Here is a 24,900-nt window from a genome sequence, read left to right as displayed (position 1 = left end):
CTATTTGACTAATAATGGTGTTTTATATACCATGTTAAAGGCAATTAAATTGGCCATCAACCTAGCAGGTCAATTAAAAGGGAAACTTTATGCATGATTGAACACATTTGCTTTTCTCTTCCAAGGCACATAAGTAAAAATTGCAAAAATTGACAAGTTGTTATTCAAGCGTGTATGCTCTTCCATATAACAATGACAACAAAAGACAAATTCAATACAATAAAATTCCAAATTGATTCATAAATATCAACCCAAGATCTCTATAATGTCTTTGTAACCCTCCAAAGATAAAGGCAAAAAGTAATGGAGGAAATTGAAGAATCTTCAGTCAAATCCATAGTCAAAAGACATAAGAGAAAAATTAATGGTAACAAAGAAGGTTAAATTTGAAACATTATTCCAAATTAAGAAAATTTGAAATAATATTTGGTGCTTGAATTTGTCTCATGCATTCATAAATTCCTTAATTAAAAGGTGAAATGAAGAAATTCTGTCGATTTCATCATCTTTGCGGCTTACTTCTTATGTCAGTCAACGTTTGAATTGATAGAAAATTCTTACGTTCCACCTTCAGTTTCCCCACTTTGTATTTGTTTTAGAATATAAATAGAAACGAGGGAACGGAAACTTATTTCTGCTGTTTCATTCATATCTGTCATTGTGTTGTTAAATTGGTCTTTTGTTATTATTGCTATCTTGGAGGACATTTGTGACCGTGCACCTCAAAACGAACATAAAGTCGCACACATTGATTTTGCGTGAGGACTGAAAATAAGTGAAATGGGTCAACCTAGCCGAACTTAACTTATTTATATTTTCTGAAAGAGCGGGTCTTCCTTTACATCATGCTAAAATTTGGTATCATAAAACGGGCAGGAAAGTATGTTTTTTTAAGCAGTTTATCTCGAACATTTTTGGTAGAATAGTGTGATTAGGTGTGTCTTTAGAATCCCTTTTTCATTTCTGAAAAACCTTGTCCACACTCTTCACTTTCAACTCGAATAACTTTTGAAAGGATAGTGCTACTGCTTTGAAAGTTGGCATTAATTATGGACAGAATGTGTTAATGAGGCATGCTTAATTTCAGTTTAATTTGATAATCCTTTCATTGTTGTTACTCTGGTGGTTTACTTCCTGTTTTTTGTCCCATTCATCGCACAGCCAGCACGGTTTGGTAAAGATTACGCACTTGAATAGACATTGTACTTTAGAGCCTCTTTTCTCAGTTCACACTTTTTAGGTGATACGCTATCAGCGTATCACCTATTGTGATTGTCAAAATCTCTCTTTATTTCTTTTTATTCTTCTTTCTTTCTGGACAATTTTGTGTCATCAATATCTCAAGAATGACATTACGGAATAACATGACATTTTCAGGGAACATGTCTCATGACAATATCTAGCCACAATAAGGTTTTCATGACAGTAACATATCTATGACGTCGTCTAGGCGCCATTTTGTGATTTTTGGACCATGTTACATGATCGATCATAACTTCATAACTAAAGGTCATTTCTGTATCATTTTTTGTGGACATAAAGTTCAGGTCACGTTCTATCTTACTTCTTTTGATGCTAATTACCTAGGACATCATTAAGTGCGCGTAAGCGCGCGTCAAAATTTTAAAAGGCTCAAAACAACTTTCCAATGGGAAATCTCGAAGTTTCAGACAATTTTATGCGTTTCAAACAATTTTGCGCGTGCGCGTCCGTCCGCGCATTTTCGCGCGCACAGCGCGTCAGCAACATGAAAATACACTTTTTTTGACAGATTTGGATTCCTGATACTTTGAGCAACAATATCCATTGATTTCTAATCGATTCCTACAAATAACAAAGCAATGCACTTGCGTCAAAGTTCAAATTTCGCGTGCGCGTCTATGTGCAAATATAGTGAAAAAACATGTCTTTGTTTATTTCGCCATAGCTCTTTAAAACGTCAGGTGACCCTATGTTTTTATTGCATATTACAAAAGCATATAAATTGGACATGACGTTTCAAGTATCATTATTTCCATAATTACATTATGACGTCATCATATCGTCATCTGAAATCAAAAAAGTGGAATTAATTTTTTTGAGGTACTGTTTCTGACATTCATTTGCTCGTATCTCTGTTGTTTAAGCTCAATATTATCCCAAATTCAGATATGTTGTACTTTGAACATTTGCCTTTCAAGTCCATGTCATGGTTTTGAAATTTGATGACGTCATCATGCTTTAAATTGTGTTTAAAGGTAAAGATGCAAAATCGGACAAGTTTACGTGTTATGTCTATGGGAGGTGATTTTTTTAGAAACCATGCATTGACTTGACAACGTTTAAGCACCTTTATCTCAGCTGATTTTGCTTCATTTCCTCTGAAACTTATTTATGTTGTAGCTGTGACAATAAGCTGCAGTAATCATGCATTTTATTCTTTGAAATCTCCTCATGAGGTTGACAATTTTGCAATTTAAAACTGAAAATGAGAATGGAATGCGGACCAAACGATTCCTGATTCATCTTTCACGTACATAAGCTTACGTTCCTCTAATTTTCTCGTCGAGACGTATGGTCGAGTGGTTAGAGGCGTCGTCTTAGAAACGTGAGGTTGCACACGTACGGGTTCGATCCTCACAAGAGCACGAAAGAAAATAATATATTTTTTTTACTTTTTTTCTTCAATAGAGTACTACACCTTCGTCCATGTAGAAATCACGTTTGCATGTAAACACACCTATACGCACACACTCACACAGTATACCTTTGTTTTGCGTTGGAGACTGCATTACTTCGACTGCTGCAAAATTATAGTTTTGCAGGTTGGGCTTTTCAAACTGATATAGTATACTGTCACAACATGAAATTTGTTCATATTAATTCAGTAACACAATGTAGTCGTGGTTACTTTGTGCTGATTTATACATGTAACAAGCTATACATTGTAAAAAAGGTATTCAGTCTTCTGTATTGATGATTATTTGTCAATTAGTGGTTTTTGTGGAGTTTCAGATAGTGATAAAAAGTATGGATGATAAGTGCAGCGATAATTCCTATAGTTAGTTCAAAGCTGTGTTACAGATGTTTGATACATACATTTAGCATTGTGTGTGTGTATATACGTGTGTATACAGGTTGGCCATATGACACATGCTAGACAATTACTCTTAATTGATTAGCAAACGTGATCAGCTATGGAACTGAATATGGTACTAATGTATGATGTTAATGATTCTGATTAAACTGTGACGAGTTTAAAGGGATAGCGTAACTGTGTGTAAAAATAAGGCAATTATAAGGATATTTTAGGGCAATTTGATAACCATGCCTATAATAATTTCATACAGGTACTAATGCCTGCCTCATATTCAAATGATAGATCGTCATGTCAATAGCAAACTGACAACGTACGATGAATGTGTTATATATTGAACAACTGTCTTTCAAGTCCATAACGTTCCCCATATTTTCCCGTCGAGACGTGTCGCCGAGTGGTTAAAGGCGACGTCTCAGAGACGTGAGGTTGCGGGTTCGAACCCCACAAGATCACGAAACAAAATAATTAGCTACTTTACTGTTTTTTTTTCTTCAATTTTGTATTACATATTCGTCCATGTAGAAATCACGTTCGTATATAAACGCACCTATACACACACACAGACACACACACACGCCATATCCCTCTTTTTTGTGTGTTGGAGACCACATTGCTTCGACTGCAGCAACATTTTGCAGGTTGACTTTGTCAAACCGATCATAGTATGTAATGACGACGACTGAGGTGTTGTACTTTGAACAATTTTCTTTCAAGACCATGTCATTGTTTTGTAATTTGATGACGTCATTACACTGAAAATTGTGATTAAAGGCAAGGTATCAAAACCAGCCGATTATAGGTTTTATGTCTGCGGGACGTATTTTTCCCAAGTTGCCAGAAATGGCATAGCGACCTCAGTCGTTACAAGGCCGCTTTTCCGTCTAGCAATGCAATAGATGTTCACACGGCCACGTTAGTTGAGTGGGCATTGACTTTCCCCCCGTTATATCTATACATTGTTGTTGTTTTTTTGTCTTACCATTTCCGTGGATGACCCGTGGTCGAGTGGTTACAGATACGGTTTCGCATGCACGCTCAATATAACTTCAAGGTGCCTATATCACATTCTTTTCTTTGTCGATCACAGATGACTGTCATCTCATGACCACAAGCGTATCACCTAACTCGTCCTCAATGTGACGAGTTTTCATGTCTCGTCCTGAGTTTGTGCTTTCTTTCAAATATTTAGATAGGTTAGGAGAGTCCATTTGATTTGAGTTATACATCATTTTAAAGCTTAAAGTCTGCTCTTTCAGAATATGGTCTTAACTAAAAATTCATGTCTGGCGACTTTTTGTTTGTTTTGAGGTGCAGGGTCACATTTGCAAATCAATTTCAATATGTCAATTTTTGCAATCTTTACTTTTCTGCCTTGGAGGACAAAACCAAAGGTGTTCACTCATGCGTAAATTTCCCCATTTATAACCCTGCCAGGTCGATAGCCAATTAAATAATCATTAATATGGTATATGACACAATAATTTTAATCAAAATCTTCTATGAACAATATTAACTGGAAAAAGTGTTTACTTTCTCTTCTGGCTGAGTGTATATTGAGCTAAATTGTTGAATCTGTTTTCGAATGCCTATGTGGTACAGCAGAAACATGGCAATTGATTTACTTTATTTTACTTTACATTGATTTCCCTCTACATTAATTGTAGTTGGCTGGGCATTGTGACTAGCTTTGGTACAAAACGTTTTTTGAAATTAGCAGATTCACACCACTGAAATATTTCCATTATCCATTCTTTTAAAAAATAAAAAGAAAGAAAAAATGATAATAAAAACGTCTCCAGCAACGCTTCGTGGCAGAGGCACAAAGAATGAAACTCTTGAAATTTGCAAAGATGTAAAACTTTATCAGAAACTGTAAACCAAATCATCTCACATGAAGGCATATTTTTAACAACACTCCCTATTCCGTCTCACCTTGTATTCCGAGTCCTTCTGGCGGGGCACCGGGAGGTTGGCGTCATGCCTGAGCTGCCCCACAGTCCGCATGCCGGCCCACTGGCCCTTCTCTTCCAGTGGCAGGAGCAGTGTGGTGACTGGATTGTAGAACTTTGGCACTGCCACTTGGTACCACGTGCGGACAAAGATGATATCTGCAAGGTGGGGTGGGAGAAGTTCGACACCAGAAAACAAACATGGAAATTACACAATACTTTAGCCCTGGGGGAAAAAAAAGAGAGTAATAATGATAATTAACCATAGAGAACAAGCAGATTTTGTGATAACACATGTTACCACAGACACCTGCTTGAGTATACCCAGGATTAGTCTTCAATGGGTTAAAGGTGCATAGTTCCGGTAGTGTAGAGGGCGCTGTTGATGATACTGCCGATCACCGTTAGCATTGATACGAAGATTACCGAAGTTGAGCTGTCATCAAGAGTAAAGTGCGTAGCTGTTGCTAAGTAACATTGCCTTCGTTGTCTTCTCTGCGCATCGCGCAGTCTGTAGTAATGCCAGGGTGCGTGCAACATGATTGTTATTATGACATCATAAAAGAAGTTTGCTAAAGCTGTCATCTCCCTCAGCCGAATCATGAGCCGAACTGTGATCGGACCACTGACTACAGTGAATCAGACTTCTTCGGACTTGGGGAAGTGGGCCAAAGCGTAAGCGCTAAAGAGGAGTCGATAGTGTAGGTCTCTATAGGAAACTTGCGCCGTGCGCCTGCGTACGCATTTGACTAAAACACGGGGACCAAGCACCTTTAAAGACGGTTGTCTGTATGCAGGGTACCCTTTTCAGTACTACCACTGTAAAGCCCCCAAATAATGGACCTACAATTCTATGCAAAGTATAGAAGCAGATTTACGCATTATAAATGTTGTATATTTTCATGGGATTTGCTGTCATCAGCAAAAGTTAATTCCTAAGAGTCTCACCACTTCTGAGAATCTTGTCTTCAAATGTGGCCCTGAAGGCACCTGGTGGTGATTTGAGGGGCTTCTTGATCTGACCGCGGATTCCGCTGACCGTCCGAATGGATGCACCTTCAAACTTCACCACCTCGAGAGCCGAGTTGAACATTCCCTATAAAGAGTAACCATGTAACTCAGGTAAATAAACCTCTGTCAGACAAATCTATTGAAAACAGATGTAAAGGGCCCTAGGCTATCGTAAGCAATGATTGTAGCAAGCTTGCCTTCAAATCGTTGGAACACTGCAAAGTACATTAGATACAAAACTAACAAAAACTATGATAATACTTCACATTCAAATGCTCAAAGGATAAGACACAACAGAAGTGAATGACAACTTTAATTCAAACAACACATAACTTTAATTTAACTGTTAAGAAGTGACATTCACAAATAATAGTACAGACTTACAACCACGCTTACAACCACGCATTATATATCAATTATCAAGAGAAGGTACAGCGTGTAGCTGAATTTTGTGACAGATAATTGTCTAAGCTTTACCCTTTGCATGTAAACCACTTTGGAAAACTTGCAAACTACAATAACTCTAAAAACCATGATAGATTGTAACCAATGAAATGTTTCTAAAGTAACTGCAATCATGGCAACATATCCTTTTTATCACATATCCTTTTACGTATGCCTTTTCTTCAATAATCTAGAAAAAGTTGTGAATTTGACCCAAATTTGCTTCCAAGTATCATCCCTCTAAATCTTTTACAGTTCCATAACTCACCTGAATGAAAGCGGTATTCTTGTGGATCTTCAGCGGCGTGCCTGTCAGCTTGAGCTTCTTGACAATACTGATGGACTTGTCCAGATCCAAAATCACTCCAGTGGCCGCTATCCTGAATCCAGGCTACAGAGGAGATCAATTAAACATTTTCCTTTGAATGGTCTTCCTGAGTGTTGCTGTAAGAGGTGCTATTTTTGCAAGGGTTTAATTTTTGTGAATTTAACAACATGTGAAATTATAGTCACGTACAGCCAAAGCAGCAGAGTGAACCATAGCATCAGTGTGATATTGCGAAAACATCTCACAAAAAATTTCTATGACCTCGTCATTCCAGAAAATATCTGTATGCAAAATAAACAACTTCTACAGTACTTTCTTTCCACTATATCACTTGTAAAGAATGTAATTCAAAGGTTAACAGTATCATTGATTTCAGTTATATGCTAATTTGTCATGAAACCTCATCAAAGTCCACAGCATACTCAGGTAGGTGTCCATGGAAAATGTGTGTTATAGTAAAATCAGTTTGCCTTCGGTGGGTCAAAGTCAGAGAAACAGTTTGGTGTCAAAATATGTGTTGGAAGTACATGTAGTGAGAAGATGATTACTGTCCACCTCTCCTTCTTGTATACATAACACCTCACTGATCTTTGGAACACAACTCCAAAAATACATTGCACACTAATTTTTTGACGAAAAAAACAATGAGGAGGCATTGCTTACTGCTGATTTGTTTAAAATGTACCGGAAGGCAAAATTTTATGAGATTCAGTGTTCTTACCATTCTCCCAGAAACAGACTGTACAGCTAACACACCTGTCCCTTGTGGTGTGATTGGACCTGGAAAATGATCATAAAACCGATCACAACTCAGCTTTATTAAATTATTAAACAATAAGAATGAAATTCTGAAAATTAGCTCTGCAAATGTTGCCAACCTATATGTGTAAACAAAGAGGGGGAAAAATGTCTAAGAGAAATGACCTTGGTGAAGGTTTTATATCATACAATTTAAATCATAAAATAAGAACATTTAATGAATCCTATCACAAAAATGGCAAAACAACCTCAACCTTCCCTTGTCCCACATACAATATCATTGTCACATCATTTCTATTAACATGTTTGAACTCTGAAAAGTGCACAGTAAACTCAAGATACATTTTAACACTTAGCTGAACCCAAAAATCAAAAAACAAAAATAAAAACACACACATATTTTCGTCACTTTGCTTCCACGACATCAGAGAATTTAGTAAAAATTCATGTCATGTCATAGCCATGTCATCAAGATGGCCATCTCGTGGACCCAATAGCACATCACACCATATGCCTTTGACACATTTGCTATCGCTCCAGCTATGATTGATTCCCCATGCTGTTTCAATCAAGCATGGATAGATCTTCAGATGTGAATTTGCTTTGACTAATTCTAATGTCTTTTTGGGCATCAGTGCATATTTCAGATAAGATGTGCACACTGCCCAACATCCCTCCCCCCCCCCCCCCCCCACCCAACATCCCTCCCCCTCCCAATGACCACACCCTTTACCCAGCCCCCCTCCTGCTCCACTTACCCCAAATGATGGCCTGGCAATGCATGTGCTCCGGTGTGTACTTCAGAAGCCGGTTCCGCCCATTGTGGTCCTGGATGGAGTAGAGGGGGATCGTCTGGAAGCGGCGCCATCCCACCGAGAAGATGAGGGGGTCCCTTGTCTTCAGGATTCTGGAATACCACCGGTGCTTCTTCACTCGCATCTGAAAGGAACAGATACAGAAACATGCAGATGAACAGACAAACAGACAAACAAACAGACAGACAGACAAAAAGAAACACCAATAGAAAGAAGTCATTAACCCATTGAGGACGGTTTGTTTTTGCTACAACACGCACTTCCATAGATGCTTGCCCGAGTATACTCGAGACTCGTCCTCAACAGGTTAACATAAGAAGCAGAGTCATAAGAGAGCAGCAACTAAGGACAAAGAGACAGATAATAAGAATGTTATAATTATATAGATGATGAAATTCACAATTCTCAAGAAATATTCCACAAGAAAAACATTTCATCAAAACAGGCTCAAAAGTGGTTATTCATATTTTGTGGTATAAATAGTACGTAGCTTGATGTAATACACCTGTGAAGTTCACGTCTCTAAGACTCTTGGGAATACACTAACACAATTTCTCCTACTTCCTCAAAGTACCATTGACATCCTACACAGTACAGATACCAGAGATGATGACAGTGTCAAGTGGGGGACTATCATCTCACCTGTACGTAGCCCACTGCCTCCTCACTGTTCAGCAGACCGCCAAGGATGATGGGATACGTCGGGTCAAAGTTCGTCACAAATTCACAGGGCATGCTGGAAATCTGTGCAGAGGGGGAATAAGAGTACACCTCTGTGAAATAATCATTCATACCAAGCATCTGCACATCTCTGAATATCCTGTCTTACATTGCACATGAAGGTAAGTTTAACTTATGTTGTTAACATTTAATATTCTAGCTGATGAACAGGGCAAGACAGAAAAATCAAAGGCTCCACACGGGTTCCAAACTTCTTTCATGTCAAAGTAAGAATGGGACACTCTCATCTTCTAGTAGATGTGGCAATGCTAGACTCAAAAACTAGAAGACTGATTTGATCTTACAAGAATTGAGAAGCAGGTAATCTCCTAAATCTGACAGTGCAACCCTGTAGCTGGGTTTCATCTTGAAATACATCTTCACTTAGTGACATACTCAAAATACATATACATGACACCATAGCTGTATAACTATGACATTGTTAAAGTGTGCACATAGCATTATTATCTTACATGATTGTACATTTTAAACCATTTGCCCAGTTTTACTTCAATATTACTGACCCATTTCACTCCTTTAAATGACTCCTGTTAAACTTGATCATTCTCATTTTAGTGCACTTTCCGTTACCATTAATCTATCTTTTTTTTATCATTAATTTCATTTTTCTTCTCTGTTTTTTTTTGTATAAACTTACCTCCACCCTAACATACATGCCTGCCCTGAAGCCCTCGTACTGTGTGCGAATTTCGTCATCCATGTCAGCAAATTCACTCCGGTTTAACTGGTGAAATCAGAGAAAAATCTGATAAGTTGGGGGAAGGGAACTTTCCTTTTAATTCACAAATATTTGGTAAGTAGAAGAAAGTGAAGACAGTGAAGAGAAAAGGAGAGACATACATATAGACAAATAAAGAGAAAGAGAGACAGACAGATAAGATACAAAATGTTAAATTCATTCTATATTGTTTATGATCACATCTTCACTTGTACACCATCCACAGGAATCCGCGCACAGAAATTTCAATCACATGCACTTAAATCAAGGTTTACAAGAGGATATTCCGTCACGATAAATCTCTTTCGATGAATTTCCTGGTAATGAACATCTATGATCTCTTAGGAATAGGAATTCTCATAGTGTAGCTGGAATGAAAACAAACAGCTTGCCTGTACAGTATAGGCCTACACATGCAGAGTTGGAGTGTGAATGCTGTGCATGCTTGCATGCAGTGTACGAACCTACTGTACACTGTACAGACAGCACAGCGTCAGCGTTCAAAATCCTTGATCTACCATTCTTTTAGGTAATTCATCAATAACATTTCTTGTGGCTTTCAGAAATGTTAAGATGGACCATATGTACAGTTTCACGAAATTTCAAAGCCAATTATGAAAGAAAAGTAGATACTTCGTCTCAGAAATATGTTGGTCGTGAGTTTGTTTTCATTCCAGCCGCCGCTAAATACCCCAATGTTCAACCACAAGAAAAGCTTCAACAGAAAACTTATATCCCTGCTGGAGAATTACACTTGGGTCTAAAACAAAGGTTTTGGGTTTTTTCTGTCTTGTTTGTTTGTTTGTTTGTTTTTTGTTTTTTGGTGGGGGTTTCTTTTGATATTTGCTACATGTGTACTTGGCTTGTTGAATTACTGTTATAGGATCCTGGATGCATGACGCTGTGCACATGATTATAAAACTTACACATTCTATTGTTTATCAAATAACTATCAAACCATTCTGCACACATCAACACACGGCAAAAAAGATTCCTCACCTGTGCCTGCTGATTCATCTCCTCCTTCAGTTCATCAAAGTACGTCTCTCCGCCTTTGTTGTCGTAGTCGGTGTCAAAGAGCTCCTTCAGTTTGCGCTTCTTCTCAGCTCGTTTCTCGGCCAAGGTCATGTCTCGCTTGGCCTTCTTCTTCTCCTCCACCACTTCATTGTCCTCGTCATTCCCCTCGTCGCTGCTCTCGTCGACATCGGAATCATCGACTGTTGATGCAGGATTCCCCTTGTGGACTTCACCAGTCTCCAGGTCCTCAAAGTCACCGTACAGCTCATCTGTGACAGTGGAGCAAAACTGAACGGTTAATTTCTGTACTTCTCCATTAAACCTTGCTGGGAGTTTGAGTTGGATAAAGACTTTACGTTAACATCTGATTATTTGGACTACTCAGAAAAATAAAATACGACAGAGCGGAATACACTCTGTTTGTCGAAAAGTTTACATTCAAAAGTGTTAATTATATTAATTAGTCACACATACACAAAATAGCTTAGACTTTGTTGCTACTTCAAGATTTATTCATTTTTTTTTTGTATCAAGGAGAAAAAAGTTCTGATCTTTTTCAGACACAAGTGTAACTTCTTTACTTGAAAAGCAGTCTTTGAATAGCATCTATGGAATGGAATTCTGCATGTTAGTAAATCTCTGAAGGATATATCCATTTTGCTGCCAAAGTCACCATTAGCTTTCTAGTTTGTGAAATACTGCCCTCTACAGGTGACATCCTTACCATCTTGATCAAGGAGAGTCTTTGCATCTTCTCCCTCCTCCCACTTTCCAGTCACAAAACAGTCTGCGATGAGATTCTTTATCTAAACAAAGATTGGGCAACAAACAGAGATAAGGAAGAAAACATTCCATTTTACTGGTCTTAAACTACACTGTAAGCCAGCAGCATCTACTAATGTACTATATATTGTAGCTTTACTTCACCAGAAAGTAGTTCAAGTATATTCAACATGAAGTGTCCAAACTTTACGAATAGAATGCATGTCAAAACAAAAGATTATGCATTAAACACCTACCCACGCTAACATCAACTACAACTCCCCTAAAAAGTCATTAAAATCCCCTAAAATTTGATGTGAATATTACAACTGCAAGTTTTTAGACTCAATTCTTATATCAAAAGGAAATTTACGAAGATTCCAACGCAAGTTCCAAGGAGCTTTTTGAGGCAATGTTTTCATTGCCTAATCTAAATTACATGTCAATGCGATGGATGATACCAAAAACAGTGAAGGTGGAAACAAAGATTTTTAGGATTCTAGAACCTTATTATCTCTTGCATAATTTTACTGGCATTGATCGACTAGAATATTTTTCTTTTTAAACTACTCTCTCCTTCTACGACTTACTTCCTGCGAAGTCCAGTCCTGTACTACCTCTATGGGGAAGGCTGAACTGTCCAGGTCATTCATCCCTTTCCGCAGCTTCTTCTTCCGCGAGTCTGCGGTCGTCTTGGCAACAGAGAAGAGTCCTCCGAGTTCCTCTCCTCCTTCATCATCAGAAGATGCCGCCTCAGCCACTACAGAGAAAAAGTTTTGTAATTTACGTATAGAAAGATATCTTTTTTTACTTTCATTTCTTGTACTTTTCTCACAGAAGGCTTTCCTTGATATTCCTAGGACATACTTTCAAACCACAAGATAACAATTCTGCTATGATAGTCTACATCAATAGTTTTATCATCTGACAGATAGCAACACTGAGATGTCATATCATTATAATGTCACATTACTGGGGATCTTTCAAATGTGGAGTTATGACTGTCTTGCAACAAGGTACCGTGATTCAAGGTCCACTCTGAAGGGTCAGAGTCTATGCCTCTCACCCAAAGGGATGACAACACAACCGAAGCCCAACTAGTCCTACCATCCGAAGGTAAACATGCTTCCGACCTATTGTACATTGTAGCTAGCTCATCTCTTCCTTCTCATGCCCTTCCACCGCCCCCTTTCTTTCTGCCTATATATTTTGTAGCTGAGAAGCACTCACCATTCCCATACACCAGTCTACGGAGGTTCGGCGTCTGTGACTGCTGTCTCAGGAAGGCCTGTGCAGCCTTCTGGGCGAGATTTTCTTTCCACTTGAGGTGACCTATACCCAAGGGAAAGATAACACTTGTAAAACCATCAGCAAAATACTTCCCACTAAACTAGACACACCATATGTCACCATACTCCAGAAGACAACACAAGTACGATCAGAGAAGGCAGTTTTTAAATCTATACATCTGCCTCTGCAACAGAATACAAAGAGTAGCGATAGACATGAAATCTTTGACCACATTCACAATGACAAAACATTATAATCAAAGAGAACGAGACAACTTTAGAACTGAGTAGAATATAGTGTCTGGAGTGTAGTCTTCTTGCAAGTCATGGAGTGTAGTCTTCTTGTAAGTCATACAGTATACCCTTTGACCAGTAAAATATCTGTTCTGTACCTTATTACCAAACTGTCCTAAAAATCATTATCTATGCATCATAAGTGCTGAATTCTGCTGTTAAATCTGCATTTTAGACGTACAAGACTTAGTGAAATTTTTAGCTTTCACCATGACTTTCAACACATTCCGAAGTTTTTGGCCCAATTTTGCTTTGCAGGATACTCTCTCATGCTATGTAAAAGCATATATTTGATGAAATGAGAGGTAGATATGGGGTGAGATTATTGTACGCAGTCTTTCCGTCCACGCCCATGCCAATGGCCTGAGAACTATTTTCTCCACCACCTCACTACGGGTTGCAATCACACACTGGTATCAGTTTGCAACTAAAATGCAATGCACACCTTTCTCATAAAAAAAAAAGATTTCACTCTTTAGAGAAACCATTCTTTTTTTTTTCATAAGGATAACTAGATGTATTGCTACGGCGACTGATATGCCTCCGCCATAATGCATGGTTCTCCTAATAGGTCTATAGTACAATGTCTTGACAATGTGTGATGACAGTTTCACACAATTGGCAAAATATTAAAATGACAGGTTTGACACAAATGTGCTGAATGTTCACTTTCCTAGAAGTAGGTTCAATTGGATGAATGATTAAAATGTCAGAGTGCAGGTATTTGGGGAACTGATGATTTTTACTTGACTTTTGACCCTTTCATAAGTTTATGCATTGAGTAATTTTCAAGGTATTGAGAAAAAGTATAATTTCAGTATCAAATGGGAAAATAGCATTATCTAAACCTGGCCTTTGACCTTTGACCTCACAGTTCCAAAGAGAATCACTGTTAGGTTGAACATGCATAAATATGTAAGTTTCATGATGATACCTTGAGTTACTTTTGAGATATGGAGGAAAAAGTGCAATTCAGCACTTTCACTTGACCTTTAACCTTTTTGACCTTTGACCTTTTGGCAAGAAACTTCCCACAGAATATATATTGGGTAATACATGTATACATCAAGTAAAAAAAAAAAAACCTTCAGGCATTGCATAAATATAAGGAAAGTAGTGATATTTTGAGGAGTTGACCTTGACCTTTGACCCCCTGACCTTTGAACCATGACCTCCAACTTCCCTAGATAATCACTGCCCATTGGAACAAGCATATATACTAAGTTCCATGAAGATACCTTGAACCATTTGCGAGATATGGAGAAAAACATGAATTTTCAACCTTTTTTCCCACGAAATAACCTGTGACCTTTGACCCTGTGACCCTAAAATCCACACAAAGTATTATCCCCCAAGGATATACCCTCATACCAAGTTTGATGTAAAACCACCACACGGTTCTTGAGATATCGACAAAAACAAAACAGGACGGACGTACGTACAGTACGTACGGACGGACGGACGGACGACCCGAAAACATAATGCCTCCGGCCACTTCGTTGGCGGAGGCATAAAAACTGGGCAAGGGATCAATGACATTTAGATGTTAAAACAAGCTTTTATCACTATTTTTCCTGTCAAAATTATACAAAGATATTTACAATATATTTACCTTCCTCATCTTCCTCTTTGGTGTCAGACTCATCATCATCATCTCCTACTTTATCATCTCCCTCATCATCCTCCTCATCCTCCTCATCTTCCGTGTCCTCCTCCTCATCGCTGTCTTCTTCTCTTTCTTCAAACTCATCTTTGCTCTGGTCTCTTTTCTCCACCTCCTCATCATCGTCGTCGCTGGACTCGTCAGAAAAGGCATTCTCCAAGAACCCTGTGCTCTCACCTTCCTTTTGCTTTATCTGTGCAGACTTTCCTTTCTTAGTTCTTTGGTCTCCCATCTCTTCGGATAAACGATTAGAGTCTCTCGGTAATGCGCGGTTACCATTTCTTTTCGGGATGGTCTTTGAGGGTGCAGTTTTAGTCCTCTTGTCCTCAGTACTGCTCACTTTCACCTGATTGCCTCTCCTGTCGCTTAAATGTTCCTCCTCCTCTTCTTCCTCATCCTCCTCTCCCTCCTCCTCCTCTTCATCATTGTCGTCATCATCATCATCATAATCATCACTGTCTTCATCATCATCACCATCACTGCCAGCCTTTGTCCTGTTGCTATGCTGAAGTGATGACTTTGTTGCTAAAGCATTTTTAGTTCTCACTTTCATTGTAGAAATCATATCTTCTCTTTCCAGTTCATCATCACTGTCTGCAAAGGCAAGGTCTTCCACATCCTGCATGACAAAATGAATGAAATTATTAATCCTTTCTGTGCCATGGACTTTGGACAGTGCGTACAATGCTATGGGGTTTTCTGTACCAATCAGCACTCAAAGCACTCAAGGGGTTAACATTTCAGTCACTACCTACATGTATGTTCCAACATTGACAAATGACAAAATATGGTTTTAAGAACAGTCACGTGATAACACTGTCAACTTCTATATGTGGAATTTGTACAATATAATTTTTAAATAAAATCACACGATGGAAATATCAATTAAATGAATTAGCTGAAACTAACAGTGTAATACACTGTTACTTTCAGCTAATTCCACATGATGCACATTGTCAAAGTACATTTCTGCTGAAATTTGGTTTCAAAGGACAACTTATTGATGCAAAATATATGTACATAATAACTATCACTATAAAACAAGAGTTGATTGTACCATATACCAAGATACAATGTATACCTGGACAAATGATGATAATGCCAAATCATCTGTTTGTATTCACATATTAGCACAGTATGTGCATCTTAAAACCAAATTTCATCTGACAGCGTACATTTTTGTCTTCAACTGCTGTAAACATTGCATCCATTTGCTATCTTGAACCATATAATTCTCACAATTTCAAAAACAATGACTGCTTCGTACAAATATTAGAAGTTGGCAGGGATTATGAGTTAGAAGGGAGATACAGATAAGTGCTCTCAATCAACAGCTGATATTATACACACATTTTTCATATCACATTATTTTGAAATTGAGACTACCATACCATTTTGGCCTTTTTAGTCTTCTGTTCCATTCTAGTACTGTGTAGGGAGATCTTCTGATGCTGATATACATGCAAAAATAAACATGAAAAAGACACACTGTAAAATACAAACAAAATCACTGCATAAGTTGGAAGGTTTATTTCATTCTGAATGAAACTTGACCCTTGACACTATATTCAATCCATTTAAATGAAAAACTGGCATACAGTGAAATGACAACTCTTTCACTTTCAAAAGCTTTCTACTTCAAGACAGTTTTATATTTGCAGACAAGAGTCTCAGAAAACATCAAGCAGCAGTAAGTTAAGGTCCAGATTTTTTAGAGCTACATGAGAAGAGCTACAACCTCTTTATGTCATTTTGCATTGCTAATGTGCATATGAAAGTGGACTCTGATTTAAAGAGGAGGATATGCTGCTTACACATGTTGTACGTACATTCCAGAAATCAAGTCAGTGTATAATTCCTGCTTGATCCCTCTGAAAGTCTTAAGAGACCATAGATTGCAAAAAGCATCCTCTGGGCATTTCGTATTATTATGAATACTGGCATGTACACTAATACTAGAAATAGGAGATTTGGGGGCATTCTGTAACACATGGAATCACAACTGGGGAGGTGTTGTGGCCGAGTGGACAAGAGTGCGCGAATCTGAATCACATGAGCATGGTTTGAATTTGTGGTTCGAGCCTAACGAAACGACACGTTTGCTCCTCAGCAAGGTAATTTATAATTATAATCATAATTATAATAATACAACTGTACAGTTGTAGTTATAATTACAGTTATTATCATTATTACTATTATCATTATCATTTTATCATTATCAGCATCCCATCATGAGACTGATTACAATTACAAATTGATGGCTCACCTTAAATTTACTTTCTTCTTCTTTCTCCTCATTCTCTTCATCATCGTCTTCAAAGCTGTCCCCATCCTCCTCCTCCTCCTCCTCCTCCTCTTCATCTCCATCTTCCTCATCATCATCCTCTCCCTCTTCCTCTCCTCCTCCAAGAACAGCTTTCCTCCTCACCCTCCCGTCCTCCGCGGTGATGCGCTCCTCCTCCGGCAGGGCAAAGTTGGTATCCATGGCGACCTCTTCGGAGGACACCGGCTTGGAGTCGGCAAAGAGGGCCAGCTTGCTGGCAGCCATCTTGGTGTCCAGAGTCTTCTGGGTGCTGATCAGACTGGAGACCAACTCGTTGGTGGATTGATCCTCATCCTGTCGTCAGTTGAAAAGAAAAATAATATAAAGAAATAACCAAACTGTGGCACTAACAACTTTAAATGTAGTACTATCTACAGACTAGCAAATAAGCATGGCATTACAGCAGCACAAATGTGGCGAGACCCACAATTTACAAGCTTCAATATTCAAGGGGTACCCTGTCTCCATCCTCTAATTTTTGATCACCAAAATAGAAATATCTGCAATTCCCATCAAAAATATAATGTACCCCTTTTTTTTATAGATTGCTTGCGTTGATATTTCTTTACTTTCATGTGTATTCTGGGTATATGTTATTGATTATGTTGAGATGGAGAAAAATATAATAACTTGGACTTGAACTTGAACCTGCAGTGAGAAAAAAAAAGCTGAATATGCAACAATCATCTTGCATTCCTTCAAGTGAGTCATCAGCTTCTAGTTTGAATACAAATGATGAATACAAACAAGTCAATGTACACGTTATGGAGAACATCACACCTCAACGTTCTGACTGTGAGGCTTGTGGCTGCCCAACTCCACGTAGACAACATCTTTGTCATAAACAATCCCGCCCACCCCAGACATGGGCGCGTAGATGAGTCGCTCCTTCTCGTTCAAGGAGCGTTTCTTCTCTTTGTTCGGCAGGGGGCAAGGGTCAGGCAGAAAGGAAACATCCTTCAATCCGAAGTCACCACATCCTGGAAAAAAGAAGGAAATTTAAAAATCAGATATCATAGAAGTAACATCACAATGACATGACTTGTAAACATGAGCAAGGTGATTTTGACGATGAATAGAGAAAATATTACGACAATTTTTGTAGAAGAATTCTCACACGGCATGGATTCTGCTAAAATCTTTACTTGACAGTGATCCAAACTTTGCTCTGAAAACGTTTTATAGAGCACATTGGGCATGATCTGAGCATATGTGTGTGTGTGTCTCTCTGTCTGTGTGTGTGTTGTGTGTGTATTTGAATTTATGTGTAAACTATATGCGTGTATAAACACAACATGTTTCTGTGTAGTTGGGATGCTGGTGTATGGCATGATTTCTCTGTTCATCTCAAAAACAAATTAACATTCCTGAATATCAAATTTCAGTACGATGAGAATAAAACTTGCATCAGGTTCTTACTGGAGTACCAGTGAATACATTTTACAAGGTTTTCTCTCTCTTTTTTTTTTGCACGTAGAAAAAGTGAAAATAAAGTTTGAATTGAATTGAATTGAATTGAATTGAATTGAATCAGAAAACATCAGACAGATAGAGAGAAAGAGACAGACAAAATTATTGCAAAAATTATTCACAAAAATTAGCATTCAATTATCTTTTCCAATCATCCATTGGAAACAGCACCAAATCAAGTGGTTAAACTTGTAATTGGCATTATTGACTGCTAACAAGTATCCAGTATCCCTAGTCCTACCTGGAATGTGAACGGAGCTATTCTGCCTGAGTGGGATTCCTCGCATGTAACCATAGAGGGCGACATTGCGGTCACATTTGGGATTCTGTCTGATCAGCTCGGGACTGGTAAGGTCTTCCATTCTGCATGAGAAGGAAAGGGCAGAGAGGAAGAAATTGTAACAGTTACTTTTGTTATAAACCCATTAAGATGACATCCCATAAACAAACATCATTTTATTTTTATTTTTTTCTCTCAGTCTCCCACTTTCCAGAGACTCCATCAACCCCGAGCACCTTCTGATCTGGAGATTCTCCCGTCTGAAACCCCTAACAAACGGGAGACTCCAACTTATGTGCGCAAAGCGCCAAGTTCCTTGCGGCCGGGGTCCAGGGAGCTTTAGGGTTCTAGATGCTCTCTCGTGCCATCTAAGGCTTATTTTTCAACATACGATGACACTATAAGTAAGAAATCATTTCAAGCGGGAGACACAGAGCCAGGGTGGGAGAAATTAAATCTCAAGCGGGAGAACGGGAGATTTTGCAAAAATGGGCTTTCGGCGGAAGATCTCCCGTCGAAAGCAGGAGAGGTGGAGTCTCTGACTTTCACTCTCTCCCTCACTCAATACACCTATGTACTTCTGGTTGTGTTTCAGCATTTCTCTTGTTTCTTTATTCTATATCACTTTGGCTGTGTTTTCAATAAGTCTACACTGAAGTTCCAGGTGCCTAAAACACAGCCTCACGGCATCAAATTATATTTGGTGTGAATGAAAGAGATATCTAGTGTGTATAAACAAATTGTGTCTGTCCTTTCCACTGACATTTGTGCGACATCATGATGCCTAAATTGCAATGTCTTTTAAACATATATTTCTAATCAAACATTTGTCAGAAAGTACATGGGGTTGAGTCAACCCAGACATATATGAATAAATAGCAATCAAATAATTAATCATAAATGGCGGCTCACCTGTCGGCGATGACGTAGGGATGTGTGTTCCTCCAGACTAGGGGTCTAAACTTCATCACGGAGATGAAGCGACCCAGATTGTGGACCTCCCTCCGCTGGTAGTCACCGTGGACCATTCCAGACAAGTAGAACAGCTTGGCTCCCTAGAAAATAAAGATGGTATTATCTTTCTTGAGTAAGTTTGTAGAATTTCTTTTTGCTGGCTTACCATATGAAATGAGACTATTGTAGTTCGAGTAATGTCTTTTTTTGCATTATACATACTGTACGGTGCCGAGGGGGACAGTAAAATAGCTATCATGCAGCCAATGATTTGACGGTGTAAAATGTCATTTTTACGCCTTTCAGCGGTGCAGAAACAGATACAATCATATTGAGCAACTGGTAAATTTATTGAGAAAAAAGGGCACTGCACAGTCAGTGATACATATATTCAGAAAAATCTTTTCTTAGATAATTTTGGTTTTTCATTTGACTTTAGTTTAACCCTAACCAGGCCGCGCTTTTTTGGGTGTTCTGTGGCCGGGGAGGGGTTGATTCAACCCCCCCTGAGATCTCAGCCGTCGCTCGCGCAATCACCATGAAAATTGGCACATACATTACCTGTCGCGTAATCTACCAAACTAAAAAAAAAAAAATGAAAATTTTCATCATAATGATTGATTATGTTAATATATGCATAAAATCATACTTTCCGCTCTAAATCAGAAATTAAAGCTCCTAGAATCCTAATTTTTGGTGATAACATTCTTTGTAGCATTCCTAACAATGTACATGAAAAAAAAAATCTGGTATCAAAATCAATTTCTTATGTATTTTATTGTTTTATGAATTTCTTATGTATTTCTTTGTTTTTTCGACCTTTTGTTTTATCTTTTTTTTTCTCAAAATTTATGACAGAACCTATTTCAAGCATAATTACGCTAAAATTAATTAGTTTCAGCCTATGAAAGTGAAAATAATCATATCTTTATGAATAAGAAGAGAAAACTCTATTTGCATAGACTTTATACACAAAATCACGTTTTTGAGCCATTTTCGGTCTGACAGGCATGCATAAAAGGTCGCACAGTGTCGTAACGATATGTGCGATTTTCGCGAAAATGGTGTCAAAAGATGCGCAAGACTTAAGAGTAAAAAGTCAGCGAACGGCGCGGTCAAAAAATCTCGCGCGGCCGAGTAGTCGTGAAAAATGTCGAGGGGGGGGTTGATTCAACCCCCCCCCCCGGCCTTTTTAGGGTTAAAGGATTGTGAAAGCAGTACCCCGAGACTTCCCGGAATTCATATCTTGTTATATCTATGAATCACGCTAAATCAAAGTAAAGATTATTGACTATTTTTGCCAAATCCTGCACTGCCCCAATTTTCATTATTGCTATTTTTGTTAATGCCATTCAGTCCTATTTGAAACTGTTTTCATTTTGCTCAAAGAGCAGGCTATAGCTATGACCCCGCCCACCTGGTAGACCTCTGTCCAGAACCGGTGTTTGAGTCTCTTCTTTGTCTTCTTCAGTGCCTTGTTGTCCTTCATCATGTCCAGGTGGGTCAAAACACCCATGATGCGGGGGAAGCCGTGCACCTGGGCCACGTTCAGGAACTCAAAGGTCTCCATCTCAAACCCAAAGCTGGCGTCCACCAGCAGTAGGGCCTAAGATGAAATGAGCGCAGTGGGAGAAAAAAAAATGGGAGGATATACAGTTGAATTGGGGCATACAGTAAAAGTGGCACTGTTAAATCAGGGCCAAAGTTCACAGAGCTGAGCATCTCACTATCAAATGGATCATAATCCTAGCACTACATCAGGAGCCAGGAACAAAACACTCAGGTGCGAAACTCTGAAGTTGTCACTATGATATCTGCACTTTTTGCAACCTCCCCCAGTCTCTCTGACCTAAAAAAGGCCACGCGTTTGCTTTGTCCACCAACAGCAGTGCCTGGACTGAAATGAGCACGGTGGGAGAAGAAAAAAAAAAGGGAGAATGGAGAGGTGAATGTAAGCATACCAATCTAGGATGAAAAGTGTAAAGTCCACCGCAAGTGACATTCTTCGTTAAATCAGGGCCAAAGTTCCTGTGACAGGATCATAATACTAGCACTACATCATTCAGGGGCAAGGCACAAAACAAAAAACAATCAAATATGAAACTCTGAAGTTGTCACGAGGGGATCTGCACTTATTGTAACCTCCCCTAATCTCTCAAACATGAAAAAGGCTACACACTTGCTTCTACTCTTGACTACAATCTATGCTTCTTAACAAGGGGAGGATCATTTTATGGACTGAGGAAAGAGTATTCATTGTAAGCAAACTTATGACAACATTCGTCTCCTGGGCCAGAGGGAAAAAATATATTTTAGTCAAAGTTAATTTTTTTTTGCCACAATCAATGTCATCAGGGTTGAAATATGCTTCAGTCCACTCAAATCTGAGCTCTAAAACAAGCAATGAACACTAGCCACTTTTCAAATACAAAAATGCAACAAGTCATACTCTATTCAATCTACCAGCATTGTGCATCTATGCAAATTAATGACACCCAGAGCAGTACTGCAGGGAATAATTTTCCTGCTTTCATATCGCAATTTGCTATGCATCTTTTATATGATTGCCATACAAAATTTCTTGTGTGTAGCAGGTTTGTTCCATAAGACTGTACAGAACTTTGTTTAAAGTATGTTCCCATTGATCACAACTGCTAAACAAATTTGAGAAATAAAATGATTCCCTGTACTGGTAACTCACCAGATCAGCAACTTTGGCAATATCGATCATGCTGTTGATGTCATTATTGCACTCAATCAGAGTAAGGCGTCTCTTTTTGCCTGTGATGGGGAAAAAGGGAACAAATATCCAAGAGTTCAGAGATTTGAATCACAGTGTAAGATTAAACTTTCAACAATCACAACAATCTTCATAGTGCCTAAACCAAGGAGGGAGATGAGGACAGCATTCTGATAACATCAGCATATAGAAATGCAATTCATTTGTTCCAGTGGCATGTGGGTCACTCTTTCCTACATGCAAATCAATGAGATAAAAGATGTAGTACATTGCAGTCAGTCAAAAAAGTAATAGTAGTAGTAGCAGTAGTAGTAGTAGTAGTAGTAGTAGTAGTAGTAGTAGTGGTAGTAGTAGTAGTAGTAGTAGTAGTAGTAGAAGTAGTAGAAGTAGTAGTTACAGTCTAGTAGTAGCAGCAGCAGCAGCACCAGTAGTAATTTAGTGACAACAAAAATATTAAACAGAATTATACTTAATAATGATGGATAAATATTTGAGAGGGTTTCTTACCAGAAACAATGGTGACTGGGCCATTGATGGTGCCCAAGTTCTGGCGGGTGAAGTTCTTGACCAGACACCTTATCAGAGTGGTCTTTCCGACCTTTGGAGGACCGACGACAGCGACAACGATGGGCGGTGGCTCCAGAGGGGTGCGGTCTACCACTGGTATGTGGTGCTTCTTCTCCTTGATGTCCAGAGTTCTGTGATGGGCACAGATCAAGTACATCTTCACTCTTACAGTAAATGCTCACAATGACTTATATCATGCAGGTCATAAGCATTCTCCAATATAATAGAGAGAGAAAATTGCTTTGAAAATAGGCTTGCGAGAGCACATTTATAGTGGCAAGCCTTTTGAAGCTGTGAGGATGAAATGTTTTGATCTGTTTGCCTCAATCAGGCTCACCTGTCATCAGATACCTCTCAATATAATGACATTGATAATTTGCTGGTTCCTTTTTTAGTAGTTTAATCCTGGATATCCATGTGCATTAATGGCTCTGATTCTTTATTTATTATACTTCTAAATGGCAAAATATGATACATGATCTAAGAACAGTAAACCTTGCTTAAGTCGACCTTGCATAAGTTGAATAATCACGTAAGTCAAGATTTTTTCAAGTCCTCTTCTCTTTTAATATATTCTATCGATTTTTATCCCTCATAAGTCAAATTTTCTTTAAGTCGAAGCTATTTCTTCAGTCCAAATAGATTTGACTTAGGCAAGGTTGACTGTATGAATATCTTGAAATTAAAATTCCTAAAATTATGTTTCTGCAGCATTCCACAGATCCGACCCGTCTACTTCTTCAACTTTCATACGGAATGCTGAGCCCAATGGACACCATTCCCTTACCAGTGTCGGTGCACATCTATGAGGCATCAATTATATGCCCTGCTAACTCTGTGTGAATCTTACTCTAAGCTGCACAACTATATCATCAGCACTCGGTAATTCATCCCAACTACTAGTACACCTCGTGTAAAGCAAGCCAGTCAACTTAGGTGTCGCAATGTGCCTCAGTCCCACAGGAAGGCCATGGTGACCCAAATGGGACTAGGGAGATTACACAAACTCTATTCATTACCTCTGCCAAGGAAGGTTATATTTTCATCAGTGTTGGTTTGTTTGTTTGTTTGTCTGTGTGCAAAATAACTCAAAAAGTTGTGGACAGATTTGGATGAAACTTGCAGGGAAAGTTGACAATGTCACAAAGAACAGATTATCAAATTTTGGTAGTGATCAAGGAATTTTTATGGATCTTTAAAGGCCTTAGACCCACAGAACATATTCATTGCAAGAATGATAGATTACAAAATAAACTGGCGTTCTTGCATTTCTTGACGTACCTCCGCACTTTTCTGGCCATCTTGTTGACCGACTGAATGGCAAACGCCCGGGGGTTTCGCTGCTTGGCGGTCAAGTTTTCATCCTGGGGCTTGGTCCTTGCCTTCTTCTTCTCGAACTTGCGACCCGCCTGGCGTTCCCTGTGTGTCCGGTGGGGAGCCGTGCCTTCGTCCGCCATGTCTCAAGCTTAAAGCTCCTACACTGTTCAAAAGAAAATCTGCTGCTCCCCCTCTGCAAATGAAGAGCATTAATTAGCGTGTTCCTCAGCCACTGTCCATCAAGAATGAGACACTTTTACATAATGTAGCATTACAATCACACAAAAAATATACTACATTGTAAATACATAAACACGATGCATCTATTATATTGGGTATACACACTTCATCACATTTTCTCACTGTGCATACAAGCAAAA

The 24,900-nt window shown here is 38.7% G+C and overlaps 1 protein-coding gene across 1 annotated transcript in view; it reads right to left on the bottom strand.

Annotated features, from left to right (window-relative positions):
• Window positions 1-24,660, bottom strand: part of LOC139715302 (ribosome biogenesis protein BMS1 homolog) — a 29,085-nt gene extending 4,425 nt beyond the window's left edge. The window contains exons 1-22 of the mRNA XM_071626879.1: window positions 24,485-24,660; window positions 23,144-23,334; window positions 22,598-22,677; window positions 21,314-21,502; window positions 19,855-19,997; window positions 18,904-19,025; window positions 17,973-18,172; window positions 17,136-17,486; window positions 16,261-16,320; window positions 15,417-15,488; window positions 14,819-15,101; window positions 12,854-12,955; window positions 12,214-12,383; window positions 11,586-11,667; window positions 10,844-11,130; window positions 9,764-9,850; window positions 9,028-9,129; window positions 8,329-8,509; window positions 7,533-7,591; window positions 6,752-6,874; window positions 5,977-6,124; window positions 5,012-5,187 (exon numbers count right to left, since the gene is read on the bottom strand). Of these exons, the coding sequence (XP_071482980.1) occupies window positions 5,012-5,187; window positions 5,977-6,124; window positions 6,752-6,874; window positions 7,533-7,591; window positions 8,329-8,509; window positions 9,028-9,129; window positions 9,764-9,850; window positions 10,844-11,130; window positions 11,586-11,667; window positions 12,214-12,383; window positions 12,854-12,955; window positions 14,819-15,101; window positions 15,417-15,488; window positions 16,261-16,320; window positions 17,136-17,486; window positions 17,973-18,172; window positions 18,904-19,025; window positions 19,855-19,997; window positions 21,314-21,502; window positions 22,598-22,677; window positions 23,144-23,334; window positions 24,485-24,660 (3,384 nt within the window). The remainder of the gene's footprint in view (window positions 1-5,011; window positions 5,188-5,976; window positions 6,125-6,751; window positions 6,875-7,532; window positions 7,592-8,328; window positions 8,510-9,027; window positions 9,130-9,763; window positions 9,851-10,843; window positions 11,131-11,585; window positions 11,668-12,213; window positions 12,384-12,853; window positions 12,956-14,818; window positions 15,102-15,416; window positions 15,489-16,260; window positions 16,321-17,135; window positions 17,487-17,972; window positions 18,173-18,903; window positions 19,026-19,854; window positions 19,998-21,313; window positions 21,503-22,597; window positions 22,678-23,143; window positions 23,335-24,484) is intronic.
• Between the last annotated feature and the right edge of the window lie 240 nt (window positions 24,661-24,900).

Source organism: Diadema antillarum, unplaced genomic scaffold (assembly GCF_040938485.1).
Source record: "Diadema antillarum isolate AM-2024a unplaced genomic scaffold, OU_Dant_1.0 seq00003229_RagTag, whole genome shotgun sequence".
Lineage (NCBI taxonomy): Eukaryota > Metazoa > Echinodermata > Echinoidea > Diadematoida > Diadematidae > Diadema > Diadema antillarum.
The sequence above is the reverse complement of the archived record's forward strand: the minus strand, read 5'-3'. Positions and strand labels throughout refer to the sequence as shown.